Source organism: Hemitrygon akajei, chromosome 6, assembly GCF_048418815.1.
Source record: "Hemitrygon akajei chromosome 6, sHemAka1.3, whole genome shotgun sequence".
Classification (NCBI taxonomy): Eukaryota; Metazoa; Chordata; class Chondrichthyes; order Myliobatiformes; family Dasyatidae; genus Hemitrygon; species Hemitrygon akajei.
In genome coordinates, this window is record NC_133129.1 from 25,516,971 (window position 1) to 25,538,606 (window position 21,636).

The window sequence follows — 21,636 nt, forward strand, 5'->3', positions numbered from 1 at the left end:
GCGACAGGTTACTATCGATGCAATGCTCCTCAGACAGGATGAAGAGGTCAATACTCCCCAATGCCATTAGGCTTTACAATTCTACCGCCAGGACTTAAGAACTTTTTAAAAGCTATTATTAATGCTTTTTGAGATAGTGATTTAGATGCATATCATATTTTTTACTGAGTTAAGTATTGTATGTAATTAGTTTTGCTACAACAAGTGTATGGGACATTGGAAAAAAGTTGAATTTCCCCATGGGGATGAATAAAGTATCTATCTATCTATCTATCTATCTACCAGACGGTGGAGAAGGGAATCCGAGGGTCTGACTTTCGGCGGCGTTTTCAGCAGAGGTTGTTGGTGGAGGAATACCTGCCGCGTGAGCTCCAACTATTTATTGTGCATGAACTAGTTTATTAAAAGTGGCAACTTTTTCTTTTATATTCTGTTCCTCTACTAACCCCATAGCCAAAGTAAGAGTTATAAAGTGTAATCATTCAATTGCATTTTGTGTACTGTCTGATATTTTATGTGGTGTGTTTGTACCGGGGTGCATTACACAGCATCCACACAAACGTGATTACACAGTTTGTTGGGGCAGACGGCAGCTTCCCATAGACGAATGTGAGTTAATTGAGCCTGGGTGTTTCAATAATGAGGCAGCCTACAAAGAAGAAGTCATCACCCTGACACAGTGGCATCAAGAAAACAACCTCTCCCTCAATGTCGCATAAATAAAGGAGCTGGTTGTGTATTACAGGAGAAATGGAGACAGGCTAGCCCCTATTGATATCAATAGATCTGGGGTGAGATGGTGAACAGGTTTAAGTTCCTCGGCATAAACATAACCGAGGATCTCACGTGGTCTGTACATACCGGCAGCGCCTCTTTCACCTCAGACAGTTGAAGAAGTTTGGTGTGAGCCCCAAATCCTAAGAACTTTTTACAGGGGCACAATTGAGAGCATCCTGTCTGGCTGCATCACTGCCAGGTATAAGAACTGTATTTCCCTCAATAGCAGGACTCTGCAGAGTGTTGTGCGGACAGCCCAGCGCATCGGTAGATGTCAACTTCCCACTATTCAGCACATTTACAAACACAGGTGTATAAAAAGGGCCCAAAGGATCATTGGGGACCCCAATCACAAACTGTTCCAGCTACTACCATCCAGGAAACAGTACCACAGCATAAAAGCCAGAACCAACAGGCCCAGGATAGCTTCTTCCACCAGGCCATCAGACTGCTTAATTCTTGCTGACGCATCTGTATTACTATGTTATATTGACTATCCTGTTGTACATACCATTTATTATAAATTATTATAAATTGCACATTGCATATTTAGACGGAGACATAACGTAAAGATTTTTACTCCTCATGTATATGAAGGATGTAAGTAATAAAGTCAATTCAATTCAATTGCGGACCAATGGGCCTGTAATGTGCTATAGATTTCAATGTTCTATGTTCATATAAAAATGACTCAGTGAGTCAGGCTCTCTATCCTAACTGCACCTTTCATAATTGCATAAACTTCTAGGTTATCTCTCAACCCTCTTAGGTACTAGTGAGAATAAACCAGGCTATTCAATCTTTCGTTGTAAATGAAGTCTTGCTTTCCAGGCAACATCGTCTGAAACCTCTTCCTCGCTTTCTACACATCTGTCCTGTAATGTGGCAAGCAAAACTGTACACAATGCTACTAATGTAGTCTAACCAACATTTTGTATGGCTGCAACATTATTCAAAATAATACCACATGCTCTTACACATCCCTCTGGAACAACAGACAAAGACTTGGTGTAATATCTCACTTTTGATGGTGCAGCCTTCTACAGGGCTGTCCACTTGAACTACTGGAATAATGTTTTAATCTTCTGATTCAGAGATTGTGAATTAAGCAAAAAATTTTGAATTAGAATGATGAAAATTACCCAGAAATGAAACTTTGTAAGAATAATCAAAAATCATCATTAACATTTACCATTTAGTGTTATTACATGGTTCTAAAAATAATTTGCTGCACTATATATTTGCACACTAATGTAAAGAAGCTCAACAGTTCTCATTGAATACAATCTGATGAAATGTTTAATGAGATCAGCCTTCAGATGTACAAAACCACAAGTATCAGATTCAGGTCAGAGGGGAACTTTATCCTAGAAATTTTAATATACCAAAATGGGTGTGTTTGGCAGGCATTACAGCTGAGTACTAACAATTGAATCAGCAATAGTTATTACCCTTCAACTATCCGGCTCCTGAACCAGAGTGGATAACTTCACATACCACAACACTGAACTGATTCTCACTAACTTTATGTTCTCAGATTGACTTATTTATTTTTGTAGTTGCAGTTTGTCTTCTTTTGTACAATGGTTGTGTGCAAATTTTCATTGATTCTATCATATTACTTTGTTCTACTGTTAATACCTGCAAGAAAAGTAATCTCAGGGTAGTGAAGTGGATTCAGGTTAACTGGGTTGTTGGTTAATCGAAGCAGCTGCTTATTTGGGGAAATTCTTAAAGAACAAAAACTAATCGAGAATATAGCCAGGATTCCCTTCATTTATGTGGGTTACATGCCACTTAATTGGACCAGGAGTCTGCTTTATTTATTTCTTTTTACTTAGGGATACAGCATGGAATAGGCCCTTCTGACTCTTCGAGCCATGCTGTCCAGCAATCCCCGACTTAATCCTAACCTAATCATGGGATAATTTAAAATAGCCAAATAACCTCCTAACTGGTATGTCTTTGGACTGTGGGAGAAAACTGGAGCACCCAGAGAAAACCTAAGCATTCCACAGAGCTGATGTACAGACTCCTTAAAGAAGAAGCTGAGACTGAACTCTGAATGATGATGCCCTGGGCTGTAAAAGTATGGCACTAACCACTATGCTACATTGGTGCTCTGTTGCCCAACAGTTTCTAACTAGCATCAGGCTCATGCACTTTTGTGGCCATTAGACACTAAACCATGCTTAGAGTGTACAGTTTTAAAAAGCATCAGTTGCATGTGTTTGTGTTCAAAAAGAACTTATTTTTATCACTAATAATTGGTGAGAAGTATGCAATAAGAAAATTCAGAACTATCTTGCTCTCCACTGTTTCAAGCATTTAGACTTAGAGATGCCAGAAATGGCTGGAAGTGAAAATGAAAAGATTTCACTACTTCAACAAGTTAGGACTGCAAACAGTGAGCAAGTATCGATAATCATCTTGAATGCTACAATTAAAATGAAGTTTTGGAGGATGCAATCATTGATAGCACTGCATGAAGGCAGATTATTTTCTGCACTGGGTGTCTGTGCTGATTTTGTTTATTTACAATTAATCAAAAGAATGCACCAGCGTATACTGGATGAATTCCTCCATCGATAACTATAGGAAAATATTACGCATTTTTACAGTACTGTAGTAAGTATTAGTAGTTTTCTAATTTGTTCTGTATTTCATTTAAAAACATACTCAGTTAAATAGTAGTTAGTTTTTTAAAATATCTTTTTAACTATTTCCATGAAACTTCATCTAATTGGGGTAGCTGCTTAATTGGGCCTAAACGTACTAATCCTGATATGTCCCCATTAACCAGAAACCCACTGTATCTGGTGACATATGCGTACTTTGATAATAAATTTACTTTGAGCTTTGAAAACATTAAAGATAGTTATAGGATTTTTGCGGGGGCCAGCTCAGCATGGTGTTAACAAAATATAGTTATCCTGCGCCAGCAGTGCCCAATGATGGCAGTTCCCAGAACAAAATGGTTTAGGCCCAATGAAGACAGTGTATGTTGCTGATTCCTAACCCACAATTAAAATGATGGAAAGACATTAAGGATTTACTGGAGCAAGATAACTACATCAAACCTGATTTTGTGGTGAGTATGGTGACATTATTTTATCAGAGCCAGAGAATGTAGTGTTCAAAGGCTGGTATTGATATTGGTTTATTATTGTCACATATACTGAGATACAGTAAAAAAAAGTGTTTTGCAAGCCTTCCACACAGACCAGCTCAAAACATCTGCACTTTAAGGTAGTATAAGGGAAAAGCAACAACAGAATGTAGGACACGAGGAAATCTGCAGATGCTGCAAATTCAAGCAACACACACAAAATGCTGGTGGAACGCAGCAGGCCAGGCAGCATCTATAGGAAGAAGTACAGTTGACGTTTCCGGTCGAGACCCTTCGTCAGGACTAACTGAAAGAAGAGATAGTAAGAGATTTGAAAGTGGGAGGGGGAGGGGGAGATCCGAAATGATAGGAGAAGACAGAAGGGGGAGGGATAAAGCTAAGAGCTGAAAAGTTGATTGGCAAAAGGGATACACAGCTGGAGAAGGGAGAGGATCATGGGACGGGAGGCCTAGAGAGAAAGAAATGGGGAGGGGGAGCACCAGAGAGAGAGATGGAGAGCAGGCAAGGAATGATTGTGAGAGAGACAGAGAGATAAAAAGAGAGAAAAGAAGAAAGAAAGAAAGAAAGAAAGAAAGAAAGAGGTAATAAGGGGAGGAGGGCATTAGCAGACTTATCATTGCATGAATGGAGGTATGAACGCCTGTGGAGACCCCCCGGTGTAGGGACGTTAGGACTGCATTGTAAATAGCTGATAGGTAATGTCGTACCCCAGCCCTTCTGTCCAGGGATGGATTTCCACTTTGCATCTAGTGATCACAATGCCATTAGTTTCAAGGTAATTATGGTTTCTCATTACCAGACCAATCCTTTTCCATAATTACCTTGAAACTAATGGCATTGTGATCACTAGATGCAAAGTGTTCTCCTACATAATCTTCTGTCAGCTGCCCTGTCTCATTCCCTAAAAGATCAAGTATTGCGCACTTTCTCATTGGGACATCTATATACTAATTAAGGAAACTTTCCTGAACACATTTGACAAACACTATCCCATCTAGTCTTTTTATAGTAAATGCAGAAAGATAAAATCACCTACTCTCTCAACCTTATGCTTCTGCAATGGTCTGCGATCTCTCTACAAATTTATTCCTCTAAATTCCAAGGACTGTTGAGTAGTCTATAATATAGCCCCATAATGTGGTCTATAATATAACCCCATAATATGGTCACCACTTATTGCCCTGTTCCACCCATAAAGCCTCACTGAACGAGTTCTCCAGTCTGTCCTGACTGAGCACAGCCTTGACATTTTCCTTGACCCGTCCTGCTTTAATTCCTCCCGCTCTATTACGTCTAAAACAATGGAACCCCAGAATATTGAGCTTCTAGTCCTACCCCTCCTGCAACCAAGTCTCACTAATCACTACAATATCATGATTCCATGTGTTGATCCATGCCGTGAGTTCAGCTGCCTTTCCTATAATACTTCTTATATTGAAATATGCGCAACTCAGAATATTAGTTCCAGCATGCTCAGCCTTTGCTTCCTGACTTTGGCTGAGGTCATAACAACATCTGTCTCCACAACCACTCTTCTATCTGTCTGGCACTCTGGTTCCCATCCCCCTGCAACTCTAGTGTAGCCTTCCCTCACCCCCCACCCATTGCAGAACTAGTAAACCTTCCCACTAGAATATTAGTCCCCCTCTAGTGCAAACTATCTCTTCTGTATAGGTCCCACCTTCTCTGAAAGAGATCCCAATGATCCAAAAATCTGAAGCCCACCCTCCTACACCAACTCCTTAGCCATGCGTTAAGCTGTATGATCTTCCTATTTCCAGCCTCATTAGCACATGACATGGGTAGCAATCTTGATATCACAACCCTGGATATCCTGTCCTTTAACTTAGCACCTAGCTCCCTGAATTCACCTTGCAGAACCTCGTCCCTATTCCTACCTATGTCATTGGTACGAGTCCTAACGAAGGGTCTTGGCCCGAAATGTCGAGTGTGCTTCTTCCTATAGATGCTGCCTGGCCTGCTGCGTTCCACCAGCATTTTGTGTGCATTGCTTAAATTTCCAGCATCTGCAGATTTCCTTGTCATTGGTACTAATATGGACCACCACCTCTGGCTGCTCACCCTCCCACTTAAGAATGTTGAGGATTTGATCTGAGATGTCCCGGACCCTGGCACTTGAGAGGCAACATACCATTCAGGAATCTTGTTCTCATCCACAGAACCTCCTTTCTGTTCCGCTAACTAGTGAATCCTCTATCAGCACAGTTGCCTCTTCCTTTCTGAGCCACAGAGCCAGACTCAGTACTAGACACCTGAATGCTGTGACTTTCCTCTACCAGGTCATCCTCCCCAACAATATCCAAAATGGTATACTTGTTGAAGGGGATGTCCACAGGGGTACTCTACCCTTTCACCCTCCTGACTGTCACGCAGTTTCCTGTGTCCTGCACCTTTGGTGTAACTATCTATGTATGTGTCCTATCCAACACCACCCCAGTTTCCCAAGTGATTCAGTGTTCACGAGGAAATCTGCAGATGCTGGAAATTCAAGCAACACATTGTGTGTGTTGATTCAGTGTTCATCCAGTTCCAGCTCTGAGTCGTTAAGTGCTGAAGCCACAGATCCCCTCTCTAGCAATGACTGCTTCTTCTTTGCCATATTTTCTTATGGCATTGAAGGCTATCCCAGCTGTTGCGTTTCCATCAGGTCTCAGTGTACCCCCAATATATTCCCCTTCAGTCCCTCTCTCACGCATCCACCAAGTCCAACAGACACCCACCAATGCCAGGGGTAATTTACAGTAACTAATTAATCTAGCAACCATTCAGGATGCAAGAGGAAACCAGAGCACCCGAGGAATAATGATGTAATCATGGGAAGTTTCAGGAAGGACATGTAAACTTCATAGATAGCACCCAAGGTCAGGACTGGATATGTTTTACTGGAGCTGTACTGAAACTGCACCAGCTTTGCCACCTTCAATGTGATGTCCTTTCTTGAATTTCTGCATCCAATATTATTAATCAGAATTGGAATTGGAATCAGGTTTCAAGAAATTAACTTTGCAGCAACAGTACAATGCAGTACATAATAATAGAGAAAAAACTGTGAATTACTGTTTGAATATATTAATTAATAAGTAGCTAAATTAAATAAGTAGTGCAAAAATAGAAATTAAAAGTGGTGAAGCAGTGTTCATGGGTCTAATGTCCATTTAGGAATCGGATGGCATAAGGGAAGAAGCTGTTCTTGAATCATTGAGTGTGTGCCTTCAGGCTTCTGTACCTCCATCCTGATGGTAGCAATAAGAACAGAGCATGTCCTTGGCAATGGGGGTCTTAGCTAGGGTGTGATAGCATTTAGACAAAGCAATACCTTTCCAATTCAAGATTTTGAGATATGTGTATTGTTAAAATAAATAGGGTTTTTTGCTAATTACCAATTATTAATGGTCAATTATCTAGTGAAGCAAAACAATTTCACTTCAACAATGGGTCATCACCTTCTTTACAGGGACAAAATGGTTAAGCAATAAATGCTAATAAGGTTGCAAATCCTAATCCAGTAATTGAATAAATTCCATCAAAGTCTAGTACAAAAACTAGGGTGGAGAGACCAGAACGAGTGAACACAGTTTCAGGATACAAAGCTGCCAATTAGAAACGAAGTCAGAACATCCCAAAGACCAATGAACCCTTGAAATTCGGACAGACATACTTTATTGATCCCGAGGGAAATTGGGTTTCGTTACAGAATAACATAAAGGTTATTCATATTGTGAACAGCCAGGGATTCGCATCGTTTTCCAAACAATAAAAAAAGAGTGCACAAGTATTAAAGTCAAGCATCTGAATGTTTCCACCGCATTTAAGGTTAGTGATAGCAGTTAAAAGTTGTTGCGTTCATGAACTACAATTGAAAAAAAAACTTGGATCTATTTTAAAAGTATATTAAAGAAAACCCGTAGTAAAGGGGGTGAGGGGATGAGTCACACAAACTGAAGCGAGAATCTAACGTAATTAACGTAACAATTGGCAGGACACATAAGGGGGAAAAGAGCGAGAAAGGGAGGGAAGGAGTGAGATAGCTAGAGAGAAAGAGGTGGGAAGGAAGGAGAGGAAGGAAGGGGGCGGTGCACATGTTATCGGAGAGCTAGAGGGAGCAGCAGTGCATGAAAGCTGCTCGAAGTAGGAAGACGATCAAAACGGAAAGATAGGGACGCAAACAATTAAGTCCTTCCTCCACCACTGATTTTTGTATAGATATTTTAAATTATTATTTATTGTAAAAGACGTCCCAGTGGACGCTAGAATCTGTGCTGCTTTCCCCTCTTCACTCATTCCCGGCACCTTTGTGGCGGTCGAAGAGAAGATTTATCTTTGTAGAGACCCACTGAAAGTTGAACTTGTGCGGGGAAGGAAAGGGGGGAAATAACTGAAGTTGTGGAGCAACCCGGCGGGGGCCATGAGGGTGAAACTCGGCTTCCTCTTACGCAGTCTGCTGATCGTCGGCACTTTCCTGGCTCTGGTGACGCTCTGGTCCCGCTTGCTGTCGACACAGGGCGAGGACGGCAACCCCTTCGCCCGGCAGATGGTGAGTTGAGGGGAGGGGGAAGGGGGTTGGAGCAGGCCCGAGGTGGAGCCTGCGGCCCTTCAAAGGCGCCGTTGCCATGGAGACGGAGCTAGCCCGGTCCCCATTGCTGTGGGGGGGGGGGGGTGGTGGTGGCAGCCTCCCACCGCTTCTTCATACCCTCCCCCACCTCACTCCATTCCCCTTCGCAGTCATTTCAGTTCACCTGAAATTGCAGCTTCGGACTCGCTTATTATTTGAGGAATTGCTCGCAAAATAACGGGTTAGATCCAGGCCATAGCAGGCCTCGGGCCCCAGGGTGTGACTAGAGCTGAGTTATCCCCTTCGTGGGTAAGGAGAGGATGTCCTGGGGTCAGCCGTGAATATTCCGGATTGGTCTCTATTTTGTTTCACATAGAATTATACATACCTTCATGGCTGGGCTGATATTGTAAGCAAAAAGGTGGTTCTGATTTTTAAAAATTCTAACTATTTTAAATTCTTAGCCCCTTCCTTTCGTGTGCTTTATACCTATGCCCCTGATGAAGAGGACTCGGTTTCACTTTCCTGAAGTCAATTGGAATTATTTTGTTTCACTACACTTGACATGGAAACGTTAAGAGAGTTGCTCTGAAATTTATTCTTGCCAGCTTTACCCTGTTCTTTCAGCTAGACTTGTGTCCTTTCATTTTGAACTTCTAGGAATAATGCACCATTCCATTCAGATATAAGTTATGGATATTTATTACCTCCAATCCCAGCAGAGGACACTCCTGATCCTTCTATTTTCCATTCTGTTGGAGAACTTCACTGTGATAGACAGTAGAAGGCACTACAGTCTATTGCATTCAATCTAATTATAACTAGGTTCCCTTCATACTTGTGTATACTTGGCACTGCTCAAGTCTTCTGCATTTGTTCTTTCTCCCCTTAAATTAATTCTGCATCTCATTTAAATGTGAAATGTTGTAATTCACCGGGGTTCATTTGTGTGATGCATTTTAGTTTTTTATTATTTATTGCATGTTTCTGTGTAATAACTTTTTTGCTAGAAAATAGTGATAGTAATAATGGGGTGCCGCAAACATTGATTCTAGGGCTTTGGATACTGACTTCCATTTTGACTTGGTTAGCAGTTAGCATGACAGAGTTTGTAGTTCATTTCCGGTGTCTTCTGTAAGAAGTTTGTACATCCTCCCCACGAACGCATGGGTTTCATCTGGGTGCGCCAGTTTCTTCCCACAGTCCAAAGACATGCCAGTTAGTAAATCAATTGGTCATTGTAAATTGACCTGTGGTTGATAGGTGAGTTGCTGGGCAGTGCAGCTTGTTGGGCCAGAAGGGCCTGTTCTGCACTGTATCTCTAAAATACTGTCGTGGCTTGGCAGGCCAGTCGCTCTGCAAAGTATAGACTGCACTTGGAATCATGGGAGAGAAAAGGAGAGCTATTTCTACCACCACAGATGCAGCAGAGAAAGCATCAAGATGGCTCTGGATAAAGAGGGCAGATCTGTGGGTAGCTGCTAGGGCACAGGCCGGGGTCTGATCAACCCCGGTTGGGTCGCCTGGGCGAGGATATATGTTGAAAGACCCGAAACACCTGATGACCTCAGGTAACATCACTGATGATGTGCCATAGTTTAGCATCATGCAGATGTTTCTGTAAGAAAATATATCAGTAGCATTTTGTACGATATGCAAGGTTAGGGATAGAAAATAGCCTATGAGGAAGAAGCAAAAAAATCTTCAAAGGACTGATGGTAAATTTGGCAAGTGGGCAAGAATATAACAATCTAAGGAAACTGTAGGATTATGCACTTTATTTGGAACAATAAAGCTGAATATTTTTAAATGGAGAGACAGCTAGTAAAACTGGTACTGTGGGTGTTCTGGTTCATGAAATGTAGGTAATAAAGAATGCTGAATGCAAATAGAAAGACAAATTGTTCCTTATTGCAAAGGCATTGGAGTACAAATGTAAGGAAGATATTCTGTGATTATACAGTACTTTGGTGATACCTCATGATCTCATTCAGTAGTGGAGAAGCCATAAAGGGCCTAATGCTTCTATTTCTAATGTTCTCATTTGCAGTATTGTGTGCAGTTTTGCCCGTAGCAGAAAATAAATACAATGAATAAAAGTTGAGAAACTGCAGATGATAGAAATCTTAAAATAGAACCAAGTGCTGGAAATGCTCAGCAAGTTGGGCAGCATCTGTGAATGGAGAAATATGGGGTTAACACTTCAGGTTGGTTACCTCTGAACATCCTCTACATAGCACCATCCAGAGACAGAGAAGCAGTTTCAGCGACAGGTTACTATCGATGCAATGCTCCTCAGACAGGATGAAGAGGTCAATACTCCCCAATGCCATTAGGCTTTACAATTCTACCGCCAGGACTTAAGAACTTTTTAAAAGCTATTATTAATGCTTTTTGAGATAGTGATTTAGATGTATATCATATTTTTTTACTGAGTTAAGTATTGTATGTAATTAGTTTTGCTACAACAAGTGTATGGGACATTGGAAAAAAGTTGAATTTCCCCATGGGGATGAATAAAGTATCTATCTATCTATCTACCTTGCATCAGAGCTGTGAAAAGTTGAAGTCAAAACATGATTGAAGTTGTAGAGGAGTGGTCTACAGAGCTCAAATGTTTCTCTATGAGAAACTGAAAATTGAGAGTGAGTAAATGATAAAAGTGGCACTGGTTGAGAGAGGGTTGTATCAGAGATGATCCATCTGCAGGCAATACAAACTGGAGATGGTTGAAAACTGAGAAGGAAAAAGGGAAAGTGCTGCTTCTGTAAGATAGAAAACAGTTCCTTTGCTTCATTACCGGAAATCAGTTCCAAAATACTCATTCCTTTTTATTTGGCACCTTCCAAAATGCAGCTGCAGGAGATGTAACACTTCCTTGCCAGCACGCTAACGTAGCAGCAAGCACAAGAGTTCTGCACCAACAGCAATCATCAATTGGGGTTCGGTTCCCACCACTCTCTGTAAGGAGTTTGTATGTTCTCCTCACAGCTGTGTAGGTTTCCTTTGGGATCTCTGGTTTCCCCTCGCATTCCAAAGACACACTTGGGGTTAGTGACCAAAACATGCTATGTTTTCGCTGGAAGCCTGGCAATGCTTGCGGGCTTTGGACTTGATGCAGAGTGGCGCCTTTCACAGTATGTTTTGATGTACGTGTGACAAATAAAGATAATAAAGTTAATCTGCTGTCCAGGATGAAAGCACTTTTTCCAGATATAGCAGCAAATTTCTTATCCCTCTTCCACATTGTTACATCGCATTTAATACTCATAGTACACTTTTGTTTGTGTTGAAGAAACTTAATGACAAGGCAGATGGCACAAAGGTTGATGGTGTGATGGATAGTGTAGAAGGTTGTCTTGGTTACAATGGGACATTGTATAGAATGCAGAGCTGGGCTGAGAAGTGGCAGATGGAGTAAAGTGTGAAGTAATTCATTTTGGAAGGTTGAACAAAGCCAGAGTGCTGGGTTATTAGCAGGGTTCTTAACAGTATGGCGGAACATGAGGATCTTGGGGTCCACATCCATAGGTTCCTCAGTTACTGCGCAAGTTGATAGGATAGTTAAGAAGGCATATGGTGTGTTGGCCTTCATTGGTGCAGGGAATTGGTTCAAGATCTGCAAGATAATATTGCAGCTCATTAAAACTGTGGTTAAACCACACTTGCAATATTGTGTTCATTTCTGTTCACCTTATTATAGGAAGTTATGGAGAGAGTGCAGAGGAGATTTATCAGGCTGTTGTCTGGATTAGAGAGCAAGTCTTATGAGGAAAGATTGAGCAAGCTAGAGCTTTTCTCTTTGGAATGAAGGAAGATGAGAGGCAACTTTGTAGAGATGTATAAGATGATAAGAGGCATATATAAAGTGATAGTGCCTTTTTCCCCCAGAAAAGAAATGGCTAATACAAGATAAAATAATGACTGGGGGGGAAGTATAGAGGGGGTGTCAGATGGTTTTTTTCAAACACTGAGTGGTGGGTGCATGGAATGAGCTGATTTGGACATTAAAGAGATTCTTAGATAGGCACATGGATGAAAGAAAAATGGAGGGCTATGTGGGAGGAAAATATTAGATTGATCTTGGAATAGGTTAAAAGTTCAGCACAACATCATAGCCCAAAGGACCTGTTCTGTACTGTAATGTTCTATAAATGCAGGTTGAATAAATGCTTTGCAAAACACCTGGATTCAGTCGACAAGGGTAACCGTGAGCTTCCAGCTGCCCATGCTCTAGTTTACTCATCCCATTTTGACCTCTGTCTTTGACCACTTACAGTGGCTTGCTGAACAGTTTCCCCATTATCTGGCGGTCAGTTAGTGTCGTCAGGATTCAACACTTCCAAATGCCCAGCGTTCAAAAACTGACTAGTTCTGATGAAGCATTATTACGCTCATCTTGCTGAAGTTCTCCAATCTTATGTTACGGAATCTGACTGTCTGGTCCTGTAGTTGATCAACGTAGGATAGGAAATGTCAGTCATTTGAATCGGATTTCTTTGTTTTTGGAAAAGAGAAGGAAAATTATTATATCAAATATTACTTAATGCTAAGGTAATTTTGAGATCTTAATAACATTTAAGCAAATGTTTAACTATCTGAATGTCTGCAACATTCTGAAAGCTGTTAATTCCTTGATGGATTTGACAGGAGACAATAATCAGAACCCATTTTGCTGCCTTTTAAATGCTGTCAAGGGTGTTTCCTCAGCACTTCATCTGAAACCTTTTCACCACTGATGTCTTACTATTTCTTGCCAGATGTCTGAAGGACCCAGGGGCCTGGGAAAATCCATTGCATCAGTACAGTATCCCATTAACGTGACCATAACGAGAAAGTTGGTAGTAGGCATGAAATCAGCAAGTACACAGTCCTGCACCATCTGATTGAATGAAGGATGAAACAGGCTTGAAGGGCCACGCATAGAGTCCTCTATGCATGAAGGATAAATAAAACCGAAGAATTTACTACTTTGCTAATGAGATCAAGAATCTGCCTTTGCTGTCATCGGTGCATAACAATCTTTCTTCCCATTCCTTTATACTTGTTTAAAATATTTTAAATGGGGCAAATTATTTATCATTCTGCCACAAATTCCAGTCTTTTCTCTAAAGTGCCTTAGTTGCTTGATTTTATTCGAGTCAACACCTAAGTGATGCCCTAGGGGGATAAAATGAGAAAGAACTTGGAAAAAACAAAGAAACTAATTCAGAACTTAAAAAACTTAAAAAAAGCAGATGGTGATCAATAGACTGAGAATAAAGGTTTTTGGAAGACACCAAAGTTAAGGATGTAGTAAATAGCAAGGAAGATGATCAAAGCTTGTAGGAAGATCTGGACCAGCTGGAAAAATTAGCTGAAAAATATCAGATGGAATTTAATGTTGTCAATTGTGAGGTGTTGCACTTTGGGAGGACCAACTAGGGTAGGCCTTGCACAGTGTGCAGTGGGGCACTGAGGAGTGTGTTAGAACAGGAATCTGGGAATACAGATCCATAAGGTAGAAAGGATTTTTTTAAAAAACAAGGCTTCCTGCCTGAAATCAATGTATTGAGTACAGGAGTTGTGATGTTATCTTGAAATCATAGAAGATGTTGGTGATGCCTAATTTGGAGAATTGTGTCCACTTTTGGTCCTCTACCTACAGGAAAGATGTAAATAAGATTGAAAGACTGCAAAGAAATTTTACAAGGATGGTGCCAGGAGTTGAGGACCTGTGGTACAGAGAATGGGTTAGGACCTGTGGAATAGGTTAGGGCTTTATTCCCTAGAAAGCAGAAGTTTGAGGGGAGATTTGATAGAGGTATACAAAATCATGATGGCTATAGAGAAGGTAAATGCAGGCTTTTTCCATTGAGGTTGGGTGCAACTAGAATGAGAGCACATGCATTAAAGGTGAAATAGTTAAAGGGAACTTCACTCGGGAGGGTTATGCGAATGTGGAACAAACTGCCAGAAAAGTAGAAATGCAACATTTAAGGGAGGTTTGGATAGATACAGGGATGGGAGAGGTATGGAGGGCTATGGTCAAGGTGCAGGTCAATGGAACTAGGCATATTTATGGTTCAGCATGGACTAAATAGGCTGAAAGTCCTGTTGCTATGCTGTAGTGTATTGTGACACTAGGAATCCTGGACTTACTCCTGTGATACTAGTTTTTTTTAACTGTGAAAGTGATTTGCTCTAAAATTATAATTGTATAAAGTTATTAAATGGGAAAAATTTTCAGAGGTGTATTCTATTAATGAGCCTCAGTTGTTGGTTATAAGTGACTGAGCACTGATCAGATGATAAATCATCTATCATTGAAAATCAGTTTCATATTTACAGATGCCAGAGATTTGCCTTTTAAGTTTTGGCCACTGTCCTCCAGTGTAATTCTGATTTTTCTTATTTGTTAATTTATTTGTTGTTTGTGAGTTTATGTATTCATTTCTGTAAACCCCTGCATTTCCAGCAATGGATTCGGACTACTAGTTTTAGTCATTTCCCTTTTCTTGCTAATGCGATGCAGCAGGTCTGTTTGAAGTCTTTTCTGACAAACTGTTTAAAATGGAAGTCATGAGCAAAGTACAAATAGTACCTACTAAATTTAATTCTGGATTATGTATAATGCAGTAATATATTTTTTCACTGGCATAATGCTGTCGATGTAATTCATGCTTGAGTAAATGTATAGATTGGTTCATTAAATCTCTCATGTAGAAAAAATTTTCTTACTTCAAATAATTTACAGATTCACTGAAATAAAATTCAGGAAGGATCCTATCAAATTGAATATTGTAATTTGAATCAGTTCTAAATGTTTTATAAATTGGCTTGAAGCGTGATCATGTTATTTCGTAGGTAATCAAGATCTCTAATTGGATACATCAACACCCACTTAAGGAACTCAACAAATGAACAAAACTTGCTTGGTATTTTTGTAGGTTAGGTAGCATCTGTGGAAAGGGAAGCAGATTGAATGTTTCAAGTCAACTATCTTCTTTAAGAACTTGAGAAATGGTGGTTGAAGGATCATTAATTTGAAACTTTCTCTCTGTTTTACTTTCCACAGATGCTGTCTGATCTGTTCAGTATCCGCAGCATTTTCAAATATGCCAATCTAGCATCAAATAGATCAGACATTATAATGATCTGCATTTTTTTGCTTATTCATCCATCCAGAGTATGAGACGGGTTCCAGCATGCAAATGGAATGTGGACAAAAATCTGGGTGACTAGAGTGGGTTTAGGGTGTGATCTGTGGGCCAAATGTGCAGCCAAATCTAAATACTGGCTAAGAACAGCACTATTACTGTTGTGGTTGATGTGAGAAACATGGGTAGGCTGCATCCAGAGCTCAGGTTCAGAGTGCTTGTACAAACGTTTGTATATATCTTGCTCCTTTTAATGTCATCAACTACCTGGAAATGTTGTCATACTACTTTGTATTATGGAAACTGGGAAATATAAATGTTTTGATAATTTGATAACAATTTCCAGTATTCCAGAAAATCTGCTGGTCCAGTAATGACAAATTACCAGGTTGTTGGATTATCAGAGATTTACTGTCTCTAGTATCTGTAGTTCTGTTTTTCAATAACTGTGATCTACTAGCTTAAGAATTGTCCACGAAAATTACTTTGCCCTTCAAAAATCTTATTGTATCTCTTAATTCCTCACTTTGTAAATGGCATTTTATTGCTACATTCCTTTGGTGAGTTATGGCTTCTAATAATAATTAATTCTGTGTGCAAAGAGGGATAGCTTGATAGTAGGGTTATCCAGAGCTCAAAGACACTTAGTACTGCATGACAAATAAAGCAGAAAATTTAGAGATAATGGTAAGAACAGGAACAAATTTGAAATAAATTTTATCTTCCCCTATTTTGCAATTGTTGCTGTTGACCAAAATTTGAGGTTTAAAAACCTTTTGAAATGACTTTCTTTTACATGTTGTCAATGGAGAACAAATGCTGATTGTAACATCTCTACTTGGAGACAAGTGGTAAAAGAAAGCTTCATTCATTTGTTATTCAGTTGGTTTGACAGGCAGAAGCAGCAATTGTTGAACTTCACAGTTCATCCACCCTTGTTGACGTGATCATACATGCAAACAGGAAGAGTGCAGAAAAGATTTATCAGAATGTTCCCCTGACTTGAGGTGGGGGAGGGGGTACGAATTACAAGGAGAGGTTGAGTAGACTAGCACTGTATTCCCTGGAATGTCGAAGATTGAGGGGGAAACCTGATAGAGGTATCATGAGGGTCATGGACAGGATGAAAGTACATATTCTTTTTCCAAGCAGGAGGTTCTAAAAACATGAGGGCGTAGGTTTAAGACGAGGTGAGATATTTATAAAGGACATCAGGGACAGCTTCACCCAAAAGGTGATTCTATTTGGAATGAGCTGCTATAAATACTGGTTAAGAACAGCACTATTACTGTTGTGATTAGCATAATGCTATTTCAGCACCAGCAACCAGGGTTCAGTTTCATCTGCTGATCATAAGGTACTTTAATGTTCTCCCTGTGACCCCATATGGGTTTCTTCCAGGTATTACAGTTTCCTCCCAGATTCCAAAGATGTACTGTACAAATAGGAGGTTAATTGGTCACATGGGTGTAATTGGGTAGCAGGGGCCCATGCTGTATCTCTAAATTAAAAAAATAAATACAATTTAACAGTCATCTAGGTAAGTACATGGATAAGAGAGACTTTAAGGACTGTGCGCCAAACAAAAACAGATGGGACTAGCTTACTGGGCAACACAGTTGACATGAACGATGTAAGCTGGAGGGTCTGTTCTCATGCTGTAAGACTCTGGATTTAAATTAACAGGATTGGGTCTCTTGGGCCTATTCCACTATTTAATAAGACCTTGGCTGATCTGATAGTAACCTCAGCTCTCCATTACATTCTACATGTGGTAACCTTTCACCAAATTGCTTTCTGAAAAATCTATCAACTCTGTCTTAAACATATAAAACTGTATGCAATATTCATGGTTCTGTGTAATTTAACTAGGATATCTTTATTCCTGTACTCAAAATCCTTGTAATGAAGGCAAATGTATACATAAGAACATAAGAAATAGGAGCAGGAGTAGGCCATCTAGCCTGTCGAGCCTGCTCCACCATTCAGCAAGACCATGGCTGATCTGGCCATGGACTCCTCTCCACCTACCTGCCTTTTCCCCCATAACCCTTAATTCCCCTACAATGCAAAAATCTATCCAACCTTGTCTTAAATATATTTACTGAGGTAGCCTCCACTGCTTCATTGTGCAGAGAATTCCACTCTCTGGGGAAAAGCAGTTTCTCCTTGTCTCCATCCTAAATATACTCCCCTGAATCTAGAGGCAATGTCCCCTAGTTCTAGTCTCACCTATCAGTGGAAACAACTTTCCTGTCTTTATCTTATCTATCCCTTTCATAATTTTGTTTATATAAGATCACTTCTCATTCTTCTGAATTTCAGTGAATACAGTCCCAGGTGACTCAATCTCTCCTCATAGTCTAATCCCCTCATCTCTGAAATTAACCTGATGAACCTCCTCAGCACCGCCTCAAAGCCAGTATATCCTTCCTAATTCCATATACAGTATGTCTTTTTAATTGCTCACTGCAGCTCCCTGTTGGTTTTTAATGACTTGTGTACAAACACAAAGGTGGCTTTAAATATCAACATTACCCAATTTTTTGAATTGACTTTATCTCTTGCGTCCTTCACATACATGAGGAGTAAAAAATTTTTGTTACGTCTCCATCTAAATGTGCAATCATAGTAATTTATAATTTTGTAATAAATAGAACAGTTAATGTAACATAGAAATACACTCAAATCAGCGTGAGTTGATCAGACTGATGACCTGGTGGAAGAAGTCCTGGCTTTTATGCTGCGGTACCATTTCCCGGATGGTAGCAGCTGGAATAGATTATAGTTGGGGTGACTCGGGTCCCCAACCATAATATGGGCCTTTTTTTTTTACACACTTGTCTTTGTAAAATGTCCTGAATCATGGGAAGTTCATGACTGTAATTGCGCTGAGCTGTCCGCACCACTCTCGACTGCGAGTGCGATTACAGGAGGTACAGTTCCCAAGCCAGGCAGTGATGCAGCCAGTTAGGCTGCTCTCAGTTGTGCCCCTGCAGAAAGTTCTTGGGATTTGGGGCACATGCCAAACTTCCTCAACTGTCTGAGGTGAAATTTGTTGTGCCTTTTTCACCACAGAGCTGGTGTGTACAGACCACATGAGGTACTCGGTAATGTGGATGCTGAGAAACTTAAAGCAGTTTACCCTCTCAATCCCCGATCCATTAATGTCAATAGGGATTAGCCAGTCTCCATTCCGCCTGTAATCCACAACCAGCTCCTTTGTTTTTGCGACATTGAGGGAGAGGTTGTTTTCTTGACACCGCTGTGTCCGAGAGATGACTTCTTCCCTGTAGGCCACCTCATTATTGTTTGAGATTAGGCCAATCAATGTAGTGTTGGCAAATTTAAGTAACAGATTGAAGCTGTGGGTGGCAACACAGTCAGGGATATACAGGGAGTAAAGGAGGGGAATTAGTACACAGCCCTGAGGGATTCCTGTATTGAGAATCAGAGGGGTGGAGGTGAGGGAGCCCACTCTTACCACCAGCTGGCGATCTGTCAGTAAGTCCAGGATCCAGCTGCACAAGGCACTGTCATGGCCATTTTTATCACCAATTTAAAAAATATTCTGCTTTTTTGTAAGTGCATCAAAGTGAATAACTTTACATATTCTACATTATATTGTAGCTGCCTTGTTATCATTCTTTCACTCAGCTAATTCACATCAACATTAAGTCTATTAGGAACATCCTTTTCACAATCCTATGCACTTTCAAATCATAAATGAAGATTCTGCAGAAGCTTGAAGTCTTGGGCAACACAAAATACCGGAAGAACTCAACTACCGTAGATTCCGGACTACAGAGCGCACCTGATTAAAAGCCGCTGGCTCTAATTTTAGAAATAAAATCAATTTTTTAATTGTAAAGGCCGCACCGGATTTTAGGCCGCACCGGATTTTCGGCCGCAGGTGTCCCACGTTGTAATATGAGATATTTACACAGAAAGATATTACACGTGAGGATTTTTTAACTTTTAATTAAATCCATATGGTAACAAAAACAAATACATATTGCAAATGCTTTTTTTCGAACCGTGCCCGTAACGCGGCTACTTTTAAATATAGGTTGCGTATACTTCTTTACTGAACAACATTCCAATATCTCCTAACGACTGGTAAAAAATGTATATACTGCAGCCTACCAGGAAAAGTTATTGATCACCTTTAACTTAAAAGCAGCGTTCGCTCAGATCCAAAGCCGCTCGCGTAATGCGCTCCCTCCCTCCGTCCCGTTTCATCGCAAACCGGCATTTTCCCACAAGACACCGCGAAACCGGGTGTGACGTCATAGCATCCCGCGATGTAGTACAGAAAACAAATATAGTTAAAACTCTTCTAACTTTAACTAGAAAATGAATTACTAAGCGAAAATATTATAAACTAAGTAACTGCCATAAGGCAGCACAATGCTTCGAGTGTTTTCCATGTTGATGAGGGTGAGTACAAATGACTGATTTACAATAATTTAATTGTGAAAGTGCGCTTGATTTATCGTACAATTTCATTGGACCTCTGTGAACTACTCATCAATTTTATTGGTCTACTGTTATGAGGCAAAATGTTTACGAGGCGGCATGAAAAAAATCATGTATTAGCCGCTCCGGATTAAAGGCCGCAAAGTTCAAAGCTGTTCAAAATGTGGGAAAAAAGTAGCGGCTTAAAATCCGGAATCTACGGTAGTAAGGCAGCATGAAGGGAAATAAACAAACGGTTGACATTTTGGGCCGAGACCTTGCATCAGGACTTGATAAAGGGTCTTGGTCCAGAATGTCAACTGTTTTTTCCCCTCCATATACACTTTCAGACTTGCTGAGTTCTTTCAGCATTTTCTGTGTGTTACTCACTTTCAGATCATCATAACAAATTTGAAACTATGGCTTTTAGTCCTTTTCACCCAAATCATTGATATAGATCATGAATACCTGGGGCCCCAAACAGTTTCCTGTGGTAATTCACTGATTATTGTCAACCTAAAAACGAAACATCTATTACCAGTGTGTTTTGTTCAATGTATGGCAATTTATTGTATGTCAACTCCAACTGTACTCTAATTGGTTAATTGGCCTCGTAGGATTTTATGTTAAGGCTTCTGAAAATCCAAAGAGATGGTTTTGATTTGTTCCTACTTTATTCTAAGTTTAAAGAACTCCAGTAGTTTTGCCAAATGTGAGTTTCCTTCAGTCCTTGGCTCAGGATAATCAATAATATTGACACTGCTACTATACCAATTACTGATCCAAACCCATTAAAGGATTCAAAATAACACATTCAAAATGCTGGTGGAACTCAGGAAGTCAGGAATAAACAGTTGATATTTTGGTCTCGGCCTGAAACATCAGCTGTTTATTCGTTTCCCCAGATGCCACCTGACCCATGGAGTTCCTCCAGTATTTTGTATGTGTTACTCTGGATTTCCAGCATCCACAGAATCTCTTGTGTTTACATCAGCTGAAATGCATGAAGTGTGGATGGTATGTGTGTTGATTAAGTTTCTAGTTTGTTTTTTCTTGCCATAGGCAGCCATGTAGAGGTACCATGAAAATTAGCTCTTTGCACCACAGCACAGTGCATCATTTAACTAATTGGGTTTGGAAGTGCAGAAGTATAGGTTACAGTTTTTGTAGTGCAGGGATTGACTGAAGATTCGTGAAAAACCTTTCTGAATTCCATCAATTTATTTCAGGACTTTTAAAAAATTTAATCTTTGTAATGACCCTGATACTACAAACTGTTAAATACCATGTGGTTCATTCAAGGATGAAAATCTGCCTGATTGGCTTTAGTGAGACAGCACTTAAATATTATGTACTGTTTTGGTATCTTTACCCCAAAATAAACCTTGTTTTTTATAGAAAGTGTGTCGCAGAGATCATTGAGACTGGTTCCAGAAATTATGGATTTGCTGTCTAAGAGAGATTCGCTACTCTTTAGTAGAATGACAAGATATATAATCAAAGTTTAGTAAGTTCTTACAGAGTTGGTAAGCTAGATGAGGATGAATTTTTTCCATGGT

General features: G+C 40.2%; 1 protein-coding gene across 2 annotated transcripts in view; it reads left to right on the forward strand.

Moving 5' to 3' along the window:
• The first annotated feature begins 7,965 nt into the window (after positions 1–7,965).
• The window catches only part of galnt7 (UDP-N-acetyl-alpha-D-galactosamine: polypeptide N-acetylgalactosaminyltransferase 7), a 126,191-nt gene continuing 112,520 nt past the window's right edge, over positions 7,966–21,636 (forward strand). The window contains exon 1 of one of the 2 annotated variants that reach the window (XM_073048003.1): positions 7,966–8,462. In XM_073048003.1, coding sequence (XP_072904104.1) covers positions 8,334–8,462 — 129 coding nt within the window. In that variant the 5' untranslated portion in view covers positions 7,966–8,333. The remainder of the gene's footprint in view (positions 8,463–21,636) is intronic. The other variant, XM_073048002.1, reaches the window with a different exon arrangement.